The following is a 13984-nucleotide window of genomic DNA, read 5'->3' as shown; positions in this document are numbered from 1 at the left end:
CTGTTCTGGGCTACTGTAGAAATTCCCTCCTCAGGTTACTGAGCCTCCTCCACACAGATCTGTACAGAGCATCGGATCTTACTGTGTTCTCTTTGGATCTGCTCTCAGGGACTGTCTGAGACCCGATTCCTCTTCCTACATCCTGCAGATCACCTGCTCAGGTAAGTCCATCAGTGCTGCCATTTCTGACAGTAATGTGTCTTCCCTCCTCTGTCACACTCGAGTCAGCATCGTTTCATTTAATCTTGTTCTCGCTTGTGTCTGACCTGTTTCAGGTACAGTATTACAGGTACAGTATTATACAGCATCCGTGTGTTCCAGGATGAGACTTTGTAAAATGGATTTGCAGTGTTGCTAATAATGATATGAGAAATAATCCAAGTGATTACAATCAATGCAAAAACAAAGAACACGGCACAGGTAAATGCTGTGCAGTGATCACGGTTTGAAGTCACTCCACAGATGTTAATGTGAATATGTGGATGGTTTGAAAATGTAAAAAGAAGAAAAACAATGAGTAACAAACGAGTGCTGAAGTCTCAGGTGATGCCGGAAAGTAGTGACATGTCAAAGTGATGTAAGCAAAGACCAAACAGACAACTGGAAGAAAATCAGTTTTATTACAAAATTATTCATCAAAGTTCACTCAGAAAACTAAAGTATCTTTATCTGTTTCATCCTTAAATATTTCATGTTTAACAGATTCCAGCAAAGTTCAAAGAACATCTCACGGCATCTGACCTGTTGTTAAAATGAGGAGTTGAAACCGAACAAAACATTCAGTGTTAGCGTTTCTCACTGAAACAAAAGCAGCGGTTGCCAACCTGGGGGTCGGGACCCCCCAGTGGGTCACAAGTTAAATCTGATAGGTCAAAAGGAAAAAAGAATCCTGCTGCACAAATGTGATTTTTTTTTGTGGACTTTCATCTTTTTTGTGTAATATTGGATTGTTTCACGGTTTTGATCCTTTACTGAAATGACACAATCATTCTTTGATGGCAGTGCTCACACATCCTGTGATGAGGTGCAGCAAGCAGACAGCCTGATAGGTTGGGAACCACTTGACTAGAGAAGAAAAACACAGCTGCATGTTAGCTTAGGATGCTAACAGATAGCTGAAGAAGAGAACATGTTTCTGTCTAAAGGAAGTTGATCATATAACGCTCTCACAGTGATGTGATTATGACATTATTAACTTATATCATAGCAGAGGAATCAAAGTGCAGTACAACTAGATGTACCACAGCTGATCATGATGCTGCTGCAAATTACAGATGACGTGTGAACACCTGTAAGTAATAACCATCATGTCACAAAAAAATCAACAAAAACCAACCTCGATGATCTCACAAGAACAAAAACTCAAGAAAAACATACAGGACAAAATTTCTCTCCAGAACAAATTCTTCCTCCTCTTTTTCAACTAACAAATCAACTAAAGAAGAAGTTCGAAATGTTTCAGCATCCACAGATTAGTGCAATCAGTGTTATAACAAGACACACTTCAAACCAAAGAGTTTAACTGCTCGACAACAAATAGAAAGTCTGCTGGTGAGCGTTCATACATCATGTTGTTCTCTGTCGTTAGTAACGTGGAGTTCCTCAGGGAAGCGTCCTGGGGCCTCTGCTGCTGTTTGTACATCTCATGTAGAATTAAAGGAACATTTCAATACTCAGGAAATCCTCTTGTTCTCTGTCCAGGACAGTGACAGGTCCACACCAGGAATCGAGTTCAGGAATTTAGCCGTTCCATCACGTTTTCTGCAGCCTTACAAGTGCTCATAATCTCAATGTAACTACAAAACCTGAAAAACTCTGAACCTTTTCTCCGTTTTTCCTTCTGATTAGTGCTAGATTTTATTATAGTATTCCCTCCCCCTCCATTAGCCGGCTGATGTGCCCTTGAGCCCCCCAATATGCTCCCCACTGCTCCTGTGTGTTTCACTGCATGGTGCATGCTGCATGTGTGTGTGTTTCCCCAGTGATGGGTTAAAAGCACAGAATCATTTCCCAGTCTCGGGATCAATAAAGTAAATAAACTTAAACTTGAAACTTAAGTGCTCCTCAAAGCTTCTTCATGCTGGCAGGAATCCTTCATTTCTTTATTGCCCTAAAATTTCTAACAAATTTGATTAAGTTGACTCTAAAAACACCAGAATCTGGAAAAAGATTTTTAACTGGACAACATAAAACCCCAGAAAGTCCCTAAAGCACTCATTCCCACAGGAAATAATGAGGAAATTACATCATAGGAAGTTACAGCCCTGGAGCCATGATTGACTTAGCTTAGCACAAAGACTGGGCAGAGTGGGGAACTGCTAGCCAAGCGTAGCACAAGGTGAAAACAGGTGTGGTGGGGCTGTTTGGTCAGTATGTGACGGTGGGTGTTTCCTGTGTCTGCTGCCCTGGTGGCCCCCCGTTGTCTGCTGTATGGGGGTGATTAGCGTCAGAACAGCTGACCCTAAGGTATCGCGTGTGCCATTTTTGATATGTAAACTGGATTCAAATCTGTAAATTCTGTACATGTGCTGTTTTTTTCCTCCTAAAACTCCAGGAAAGAATTCTGTAATTTAATACAATAAGAGTTCATTAATGGATCAACAGAAATTCTACTCTATTACCTGCTACAGCTTCAGTTTTGGTCCCAGTTGTGGTTCTTCTACAGTAATAAAATATTTCTGGTTTTGGTTTGTTGGTTGAATATAAAAAACTCGCAGCCTGAGAACTAATGACAGGACAAACAGGGATTTCCTTGAAACCAAAAAAACTTATATTTAAATTCAAACATTAATTATTCACTTGTTATAAGAGATTTCATTCTTTACAAGTGCTAAACTGTATGTTTGTCCATTTCCATGTTCGTCTGACCTGCTTTGATGGACCAAAAGACTCGAGGTTACATTTGAAGTGTGAACGCTGTCATTCGTACTAAATCTCAGAGTTCTTAGCAGGAAGCCCCCTGGAGGATTATTGGGAAATTACATGTGTGTAAATGACAGTACTTTACATCATCAGCAGATATTTTCTGCAGTATTTCAAGTGTGCTGCTGTTACACATCTTCATTCATTCAAACCAGCTGATCACTTCAAGCCTCAAGTCCAGATTTAGTTCCTCTGACTTTCGAGGCAGCCTCTGGTTTCCACTCACTATTATATCACATGAAAATGTATTGGAAGGCAGTTTGAGTTTGTATCTGATCCCAGTCCTTGAGTGGCCACCTGAGGCTGCCTCCAAAGGCGAGTCAGTCCCCATAGACCCCCATATTAAAATGCCCACATTTTAACTAATGTTGACAGCCTGGTACAGAAAAGGCTTTGGGTCTCTGAAGCTAATTTCCCCGTTCATGACAACTGTACGGGGGTGAATTTCTAAATAACTCATTCATTTGAATTATAATGATGCTTCAAGTTATGCAGAATTAAGGCAGGTCTGAGTGACAGCTTGTCTCTAGGTTTCAGCACCCAGGCCTCAGCTGCCCCACCTGTGGGTGACATCACAGAGGCTACATCCGTGTTTCATACAGTCTATGATAATAACCCGGTTGGGTGGAGGTCAGAGGTTATTATCCTGCTGATGTTGATGTAAACTGGTAACGTCAACGCTGATTGGCTGCTGGTCTGAAGCAGTTCAGGTTTTAATCACTGACACCTGTGTGTAAACAGGAAGAAAAGGCTGATATGTGAGAGCAGGAAGCGCACACTCACAGGTCGGCTGGTTTTATGGATTTATCTTCGACTAGAAGCTCCAGTGTAAACTCACTGCAGACTGTAAACCAAGTTCAGGCTGTGATCAGAACACAGGAAGTAAAAGGCCGTACGGTGACTTTCTGGCGGTCTGAGCGGACCCTCCTCACCTGTCGAGGTAAAGTCACGTTTCTCTTTGGTAGATTTACGCCCCCTTCAGCGTCCAGAAAGCTTTTAAAAGTTTCAGGATTCCCTGCTAGACCCGGTTTTCTACGACCCGCTTCGCGCCGAGCAGAACCGAGTTTTCAGGAGCTGGTGACGAGCTGGTGACGAGCTGGTGACGAGCTGGTGACGAGCTGGTGAAGGCACAGAGGATCCTCTGCTGATGAGTTTAAAGCTTAAAGTCACAGTCTGTACATTCAGCGTTTGTATCAAACAGCAGCTCTGCGGTCGGATAAGGTCACTTCCTCCGTTCCTCGTACGGACGTACCGCGCGTCTTATTTACACTAGAAAAATAGAATCAACAAAATAAAAACGTGTGTGTGTAGGGGGTCCCTGCCTGCGGGTTATTGCTCTGGAGATGGTTCGTCCTGTGGAGAAGAAAACAGTTTTAATTATTTGTCTTGAGACAAGAGTTTAAGCAGTGAATGAGGAATTAGGACGAACTGGGACTGGAAGCAGGTTGGGTTTGGTTAAACTGGGATCAGACTGGTTTGGTTGTACTGGGGGGGTTTACCTGGGTGCAGGTCAGGGCTGGCGCGCTCAGGACCGGAAGACGTGGACGGCTCGGACGACGTACTGGCGGCAGATGGGACACTCGCTCATCCTCTTACCACACTTGGTGCAGGTGATCATGTGACCACACTCCAGCAGGACGCAGTCGATGGGAGAGTCCATGCAGATCTTACACAGGTTCTCCTCCAGACCTGCAGGACCCCCACCTCCGCGGTACTCTGGAGGGAGACACAGGCAACTTTATGGCAGCTGCAACAGAATATTTGTTACCAGATTACCAGTTAATCTGATGAGCATTTTCTAAATTAATTCATTAATTTTCATATAATGAAACAACATCCTAAAAAACATCCATCTGAGTTTGTCAGAGTCCAAACCGACATCTTCAAATATCCTGATTTATCGACCAAATATTTCATTCAGTATCATAGAACCAGCAAACATTCACATTAGAGGCTGAGTTTCTGACATTTTTCAGTACAGATTTAGTTGATTAATGTTCTTCACTAACACGATGATGTGAGCTTCTCTGTCAGTGAGGTGTTCGAACTCACCTGAGGCGTTCGAGTTGTTAGCAGCTGAAAGACAAACACAATTTATTTTTTTAACTGACGAACCGTCGAAACAGAGTCTGAACAGCATCGTTATGATCTGATCAATGATCCCCCCCCAGAGACCTGGCCTGAGCCTCTCCCCCCTCTCCCTCCCTCTGCTCCCACCTGCGGCTCGATGTGCTCATGATTCACCTGCTGTCCTTCAGCTGACGGTGTGGTGGTGCAGACTCACCCTGTAGGTTCTGCTGGTCCTGGTACAGCCGGCTCACCCTCTCCATCAGCTCCCACTTCTCGCAGCAGCCTTTGTAGTTGACGAAGTTTCTAGCAAGAATTTCCTTCAGCTGTCGGACGCTGAGCGCCTCGATGTCATCCAGACTGTTCAGGTCAGACAGAGAGGCCCGGCGTCCCGAGGCCGGGACCTCCTCCGGGTCCCAGGTCTGGACCAGAAAGACAAAAGAGCAGCCGAGACATTAAAAACTTTTCCAGGACGGTTCTCCTGTTTCCAGGGCGTTTCCATGACTGCAGAGAGACAGGAGCAATAAAACTTCCAGGTTTTCCAGGCCCCCTGTTCTGGCTTTACCTGATCTTCATCCTGAACATCGGTCTCGATGGGGGTCGTCTCTGTGGGCGGGGCTTCAGACTGTGCAGCGGGGAGGTCAGGGGTCAGGGTCGTGGTGGGGGGGTCAGAAGTCAAGGTGGAGAGGTGAGCGGTCAGGTCGGGGGGGTCGGCGGTCTCAGAGGGGGGGTCAGTGATCACGGTCTCTGGAGCGGAGTCACTGGATGGTGAAGACTGCTGACCGAGGACCAGCTCCACCAGCTCCTCCTGAAGAACAGGAAACACTGGTTCACATCGTCAACTTTTATTTTCTACTGTGGTTTGAATTTCTCTCTGTTGCTACTAGACGCTGCTGTCATACCCAAATTTCCCAGCTGGGGATTAATTAAGTTTAAATTTTAATAAATTTAAACTTAATTAAGTTTAAATCTTAACTGGGAGGCTTCAGGGTCAAAGGTCACGGACTTAAAGACTCTCAGCTCTGTTAATGACCTTCTCTCTGCACAGGTGCGTGGAAATCTCGTGCAGGTGCAGGTAGTCCCTGAGCTCCTTCACTTTCAGCTTCATAAGCTCCGCCCGCACCAGCAGGTTGCCGTAGAAACGCTGGCAGGTGTGACAGAGGCGGGGGCGGGGCTCGCGCTGGGCAGAGCAGCGGCTGCAGTAGTTCTTCTTACAGTCCACACACACATGCTGACAGACGGACAGGTAGAGACAGACAGGTAGAGACAGACAGGTAGAGACAGACAGGTAGAGAGAGACAGGTAGAGACAGACAGGTAGAGACAGACAGGTAGAGCTGCTGTAAGTTCACCTGCTTCTCAGAAACAATCTGACAGAAAAAATACGAACTCTTTTACATGTATAATTTAAACACAGTCTGGAACGGCAGTGGCATGAACACCTTGAACACACGACATCGTGTTGTGAAGAAGACCATGAACACATAATTAGAAGGCTCATTTTCCCATAAGCTTACAAACAGACGTCTTGCGGCAGCTAGTGGCGTTGCCCCCTGCTGGCCATTAGGAAGAACACACCTGGAAGCTCCGTCCACCACTACAGTGTATGATCCGGCCACAGGAGGAAGACTGCCCATCAGGTGACCAGAGCAGTCAGAACAACGTGGAGCTCAGCGCTCTGAAGACGGTGGAGATGGTTGTGGACCTCAGGAAGCTTCACCCTCATCAAAGTTTTGTACATTGAGCACAAAACTGAGCAGCTCTTTCGTTTAAACAGTTCTCATATTATAGTTTTTTAATATTATTTATTCAAGCTGTTTATAATTTAATTAATTTTCTACTTTTGCTTCTCGTCTAGCAGTACTCACTCTGATCTTTATTTATAGTTTCTTGTAGTATGTTTACTGTTCTGCACAAATATACCAAGGCAAATTCCTTGTATGTGAAAACCTACTGGACAACTAACCTGGTTCTGGACCAACAGAGGAGGAAGTCTGAGTGAAATCTCTAAACAGGAAGGTCCACATCACTGCGTAACACAACGCAGCAAACTGACTCCAGCTCCACAACAAACATTCACAACTAGTTATTAAACCTGCACAAAAAGGCCACTGCTGGTCACAAAGCCACAGAGATGAGGAGCTGCTACCAGAGCTTCCCCTCCAACACGCCGATGATTCAAATCATCAGTGTGGTCACATCGGTCAGAGGAAGTATAAGCATGTGACAAGTTAAAACACAGAACTCTGTGGGATAACCCGCATTATTTTAAACCCTGTTCAGCTGTTCTGCACATGAAGTCTATAAAAATCTGTTTTTGGTTTTATATCTTGGTTCTGGTTGCACAGAACACAGTGTGAACGTTCTGCATGAGGCTGTTCACAACAGCACGGTGGACAGAATTAAAGTACCTGCACTCTTTACAGATGGATCCAGGTAGATGGAGCTACACAAGCATCCATGACTGCTTGACAGCCACCTGTGTGGTGATACTAAAACCACTTCCTCACAACACCTCAGCTGAGCCTGAACCCTGACCCTCAGCTGAGCCTGAACCCTGACCCTCAGCTGAGTCTGAACATTGACCCTCAGCAGAGCCTGAACCCTGACCCTCAGCTGAGTCTGAACCCTGACCCTCAGCTGAGTCTGAACCCTGACCCTCAGCTGAGTCTGAACATTGACCCTCAGCTGAGTCTGAACCCTGACCCTCAGCAGAGCCTGAACACTGACCCTCAGCTGAGCCTGAACCCTGACCCTCAGCAGAGCCTGAACCCTGACCCTCAGCAGAGCCTGAACCCTGACCCTCAGCAGAGCCTGAACCCTCAGCAGAGCCTGAACCCTGACCCTCAGCTGAACCTGAACCCTCAGCAGAACCTGAACCCTGACCCTCAGCTGAGTCTGAACCCTGACCCTCAGCAGAGCTCATGTTGTGTTTTATACAGGTAGAAGTGAGGCTGCAGCAGGTCGGCAGGGTTACCTTCTTGGCAGGTGTGTCGAAGCAGCCCCCACAGGCCTTACAGGTGTGTTCAGGTGGAGGAGGAGACGGCTGACTGCTGAAGGCCGAGTTGGTGTAGGACTGATGACGTTCCTCAGCTGCACCGGACTGTTCAGCTTCAGCCGAGTCCACACACAACCAGTTACAGCAGGACGCAAACATACCTGAAAAATACACACGAATACACAGAATACTGAACATGAGAAGTACTAAATACCTCATACTCAATCAGTTCTGAAACTATTACAACTGTTGAAAGGTGGGGTCAGTGATTCCCCCCAAACTCATGGATGCACTTTTCCATGGCAACGACACAAACAGCTGGACTAGCTGACGAGACGGCGATGCTTACCACTGCGCTGCTACGGTAGCTAACGTCACAACGACAGCACACCTCGGCAGAGCAGGAGTGAGATAAACCTCCACGGGAAAAGTAATTTGATGTTTTAGAATTGATGGCCTCTTGATGAATTCCAGCGTGTTTACAGCGTAGCTTAGTTACCTACCCCGTCATAAATAATCTTAATACTTTTCCACAATTTTTTCCACATGCTCACAACTGCACGCCAAACCACATCGGAAAATCTGCCAGTTTTGTGTTGCTTTCTGGTGATCAAGACACTCACAACATAAATTACCTGTAAAATAGAAGTGAACATATTACTGAGGGCTTCTGCTAAATTTGGAGTTATTTTACAAAGCAGAACTTTGACTTTAATCATTTTTTAAAAAGCCGTTAAAATTCTTGAAACTGGGTCTTGAGGGCAGACGAACATTATTTGGGAATATCATCGCAAACAAGAATCACTAAATTCAAGTTAACGTGTAATTAAAATGAGTATCTGTGGTAAATGTTAGCTGAATGGACGTTTGTGTCTTTATGAATCATAAAAATGTGCAGTTAGGCATCAGGAGGAACAGCTGTTTACAGACGAGCCAGGCTTCGTTAAACTCACCAATATATTGGTGAGCAAACAAACAGCCTCACGATAATTCATCATAAGAAAACAATATGAGATTAGTAGGAATTATCAGAATCTGCAGTAAACCTGCAGGCACAAATTTAAACCACCTGTCCAGGTGTACAATGGTCAGAGCCACTAACAACTGGCTGTAGTCACTGTTTGTCTGTCAGGTCACCTCCATCTGCTCATGTGTGTGATCACTGTATTACTATATAATGATCACCTTGACCTTGATCGATAAGAGTGGAACAGGACACACACACACACACACACACACACACACACACACACACACACACACACACACACACACACACACACTGCTCTGTGAGATACTTTATTCATCTCCAAAGAGAAATTTGTTTCATGCAAACCATATGAGTCCACAGTGGCGTCTGGTATAAAACAGGATGTAAGGTATGAATCTAGCTCAGACTGAAACAGCTGATGTGCTGATCCATGAGCTGCCACTCCTGAACTCTGGTCAACTGTCTGTAATTAGAGGAAACGACTGTTCGTGTTATCACAGTAACTGGTTGATTACAACAGACATTAATGATGTTATTGACCTGCTTAAACACACACTCACATTTGACTAACTTAGGCTAAATATATTTGAAGAAGCAGAACTCTCTTTTAAAACGTGGTATAAAAGAGCATCCACGGCCAGACTAACTGTTTATCACTCTTGAAACACATTTATATATACAGTATATACACACACACACTATAGCTGACATGGAGGCAGAGAAAGTATTTTTGTGTTGAATATCAGCCGAATAGACGATTGTCACTTGATTACTCTTAATAAATCTTTAGTCGTGTTTTAGGTTGAGCAGCTGTTCAGCAGTGAGCCTGCTTGCGTTAAATTTGACAATATGGTTACGGAGGTTCCCCCCCCCGATAGTAAGGAACTGTTCTGAAACTATCAGGGCTTTATCTGAAAGCACCTTAATACATTTTACAGAACACAACTTTTATTAGTTTTATTAGTATCAGTATTTTTAAACCGTGACATTGTTACCACCACTAAACAAATAATCTACACACTTCTTCACCTCTATAGATGACGTCGTAGAAGACTTTTGGCCAAACTACGTAGTAAAAACTGGCATGTTTGTTTTCTTTTCTAGTCGTCAGAACTTCATAGAGGTACATTATCTGGTAAAAGTGACTCGTGCACGGCACTAGGATCTTCTGATTAATTCGGCGTTATGTTTCATGATGCCAGACTCGTGTTTATTAAATAAACAGGCATAAAAAAGTGTAGGCAGTGTTGACTGTTACCATGCGAGGCGCTAAAGGCTAACGGCTATGCTAACATTTAGGCTGGTTAGTGAAGTGAGTCAAGTCTGAAGTTTAAAGAAACTGAACAGTCACACGACACATAAGCTAAAAGGAAAGACAACAGCGCCAACAGTTAAACCGGGTTAACTTAACCTGGTTTTAAGTTTAACTAACAACAAACCATCGGGATTATCAGCATAATGAACCGTCTTACCTGTTAATGACAGGGCTGCTACAGCTAGCAGTTAGCCGACAAACCAACGACTCGCTGCTGGTTAACAACACAAACCGGCGGGTTCAAACTTCCAGCTGTTACTGTGGCAACATGACGATCCGCGGCTCGTGCAGAAGTTCAACCGAAGAAATAAAACACTGAAAACTGAGTCAAACTGAAAACTGAGAAACACCAACGAGTCCACTGAACCAGGAAGAGTTCCACTACACACACACACACGCACACGTACACACACAGACAGGCGCGTGCGCACACACACACAGGCGCACGCACACGCACACACATAGACAGGCGCACGCACGCACACGCACGCACACACACAGAGACAGGTAACAAACACACACACACCCACCCACAAACACACACACACACAGACAGTTAACAAACACACACCCCCACAGACACACAGCGACACACACACTATAATAAAACAGAGTTCAGACTTTGTATAAACACAAAGAGCGCCACCTGTAGCAGCTGTAACATTAAAATGATGAACACATGAATGCATCAGTCACTACAATCCAATACTTTAACGGACCATTTCCCACAATGACTGCTTTTATTTTTGATGTATTATGATGCTAATACTTCTATACTTTCCGTGATGTGAATGTAGGACTTGTACCAGAATATTTCTACACTGTGGTATTACTACTTTTACTTAAGTAACAGAGTAACTGATTACTTCTCAACATATAAACAATGGCAACAAGAAGGAAACAGGTGAGCGCCCTCTGATGGTGCAACAATCACCTGAAGGCCAACAGGAAGAAGAGCAAAGAGCCGGTGGTGGAGAACCGTCCCTGTTAGGATCCAGGGACAGGAAGTGGAGAGGGTGGAGTCATACAGATACCAATATCAACAAACAGCTGGACTGGTCTCACAGCAGCGACACCCTCCTCAGGCAGGGACAGGGCAGACCTTCTTCCTGGGGAGACTGAGTTCCTTCAGTTTGTGAAACCGGGTCCGGATGATCTGGCCTCACAGCAGGGGCGGCTTCAGGGTTTATAAAGCGGGCCAGCGGTGTGGAACTGGACCGCCTGGAGTCAGCGGCAGAGTGGAGGATGAAGGACCAGGTCAAAGCCCTCCTGGAAAACCACCACCCTCCCGGCCACGAGCCACCGGATCATCCAGCCAGGTGCAAACAGAGCGTCATGACACTGGAATGATCATTTATTGTAGTGTAACAGGTGGGCTGACGTGTGTGTGTGTGTGTGATGCAGCTGTGATGTGTTAACTGAGGTTAAAACCTGTTTGTTGCAGTTAGTTTTCCTGATGTCAGTGAAGGTGTGATACGTCTGTGCAGCCCGGCAGTCACCTCACGCCGGTGTGAGATAGCGCACCTGTGACTGGCGGACAGGTGCAGAGGACGGTCGTTGTTGCTGGGAAACAGCTGAATCAATGGTGGACGTGCAGCAGGTTTGTTAATTTGTTGTTCTACAACATGTTTGGTCAGCCAATAAAAAGCCAATTATTATACCGTACTACATCACTACCATACTATATAAACTACAGTTGCCATGGCAACAAGTGTAGCAGCAGCCTTCTCTTCATTTTTGTTTTGTTCTTTTTATCCTGACAGCAGAAACATCTGAGAGAAGCTCAAACAACCCTCCTCCTCCTCCTCTTCCTCTTCCCCTGCTTGGAATCTAGTCAGTCTTCTTGCTTCACACACCTGTAACATCCCAAAATACCAGCAGCTCACCACCTGCCGCTCCCTCCTGTGTTGCTCCTGAAGTCACACAGCACTCATTTCTCCATTCGCTGATCCTTCACCCATCACACACCTTTAAAAGCACTCCAGACCTCTTCAGCTGGACTCTGCAGGGCCACGTTAAGACGTGATGACCCTCACAGAGACTCACAAGGTGTCGCAGCAGGTAAGAGCAGTGAACTCAGCAGAGTGCAGATCTCCATCAGACGCTGATGCACAGATCTCAGTCCCGGTCATGTTATAACAATGAATTGTTTATTATTGATTGTCAATTATTGTTCATCGCTAATGAAGAAAATATGAATCACCTTAATGAACGGACACCTGATCCAGGTGATCTCTCACCTGACGCACAAACGTTCATGCAGTGAAACTGTTTGGAGTGAAGGAAACGCTGCTGTATGATTACACTCTGGCATGTGTTAGCATGCCATCTTATCCAGCTCTGATTGGATGGCCCTGCTGATGTCATCTCAGGCTGTTTTGGAAACCGCCTGCTATGCTAGCACCATGTACTGACTTGGCCCAGATGTAGCATGTAGCACATAAACAAAACCAAATCTAAATTTCTGGATCCCTGATTAAGCAAAAATAAATGAAGTTGATGAAGTTTTCAGAGTGCATCCATCGGTGCCGGTGGTGGCAGCTAGCTAACCCGTCGGTTAGTCCTGCTCGTAGACCTGCAGGCAAACAGCAGACTGCAGGAGGATCTGGTTCCACACTGACGTTGTGGGCTGCGAGGACCAACACAAGCCTTCAACTAGTCCACCAGCAGCTAGCTTGAGAAGCGGGAACATTAGCAGGCCGCCAGGCGGCGAGGTCGAGGCTAATGGAGAGCAGCTTCATGCTCGATGATGTGTGATGGGGAAGTTTTTAATTTAGAATCAGTTACTTTATTCTGGTGGTTTTCACGGTAGAAGTGCAGCTAGCTGGAAGCTAAAAAACCCAGCCGAGCTAACAGGCGACACTGAGCGGCGCCTGCTCAGGCCTGTGTGACCTGACCAATCACAGCAGATATTTATTATATTTATATTTATAGAGCTATTCAGGAGGCGGTCCTTTAGAGAGAAAAGTTAGGGCCAAGATAAGGTTTAACGTTTTTTTTGAACATTAAACTTATTCTAACCATGAAAATGAGAACGAGCCTCTTCCAACCCGCCCTCGCACTTCAAAGATAACGTCTTTAAGTATCTGTGATTCGGTTTTTGTATGTTCGTGTGTTAACGCCACCTCAGATTGAATGTGATGTTTTCTTCAAAGCTTCACGTGGTCGACCGGACGCTGATCAAACACTGAAACTGATGATGATGTCATCACTGAGGCCTTCTGCTCGATCACAACTGACTTAATAAATTAGCAATAATTAGAGTAAGCAGCCAAACGTTGTTTACGGATATTAATAAACTTCAGTGACGCTGAACTTTTAATGATCGCACGGCCGCCACTGTGACGCCGCCACAAACACGAGACTTACACGTTCGTTAGTAGCATTACACTGTAAAAATACTGGAGCCAATTTTCAAATACTTCACATCAGACTGCAACTATCGACCCTTTTCGTTCGGGATCAATCTGCTGATTATTTTCTGCATTAATCGATTGATCGTTCGGTTTGGAAACATTGTGAGAAACGTGGTGACGACGAGGCCGAAGTGGAGAAACTGTTCCTGAAGAGAGGAAGAAAGAAGCAGAAGAGGAGGAGCTTTATTCTTTATTCTTCTTTCATTTGGAAGAAAAAAGAAAGACGAGGAATCGACCCCCCCACCCTGAAATTAAACACATTCTGTCGACGTGTGA

The 13984-nt window shown here is 45.1% G+C and overlaps 1 protein-coding gene across 1 annotated transcript; it reads right to left on the bottom strand.

Moving 5' to 3' along the window:
* Positions 1–609: 609 nt before the first annotated feature.
* On the bottom strand, positions 610–10695 carry rffl (ring finger and FYVE-like domain containing E3 ubiquitin protein ligase). Its single transcript, XM_041941418.1, has 8 exons — positions 10450–10695; positions 7966–8147; positions 6023–6220; positions 5555–5797; positions 5207–5411; positions 4975–4998; positions 4422–4638; positions 610–4275 (listed from the first exon to the last, which is right to left on the bottom strand). The coding sequence occupies exons 2-7, from the start codon at positions 8143–8145 to the stop codon at positions 4448–4450; spliced, it is 1041 nt and encodes a 346-aa protein (XP_041797352.1). The 5' UTR covers positions 8146–8147; positions 10450–10695; the 3' UTR covers positions 610–4275; positions 4422–4447.
* Between the last annotated feature and the right edge of the window lie 3289 nt (positions 10696–13984).

Source organism: Chelmon rostratus, chromosome 7, assembly GCF_017976325.1.
Source record: "Chelmon rostratus isolate fCheRos1 chromosome 7, fCheRos1.pri, whole genome shotgun sequence".
NCBI classification, from domain to species: Eukaryota; Metazoa; Chordata; class Actinopteri; order Chaetodontiformes; family Chaetodontidae; genus Chelmon; species Chelmon rostratus.
Note: the sequence above shows the minus strand (reverse complement) of the source record. Positions and strands in the feature narration are given on the sequence as shown.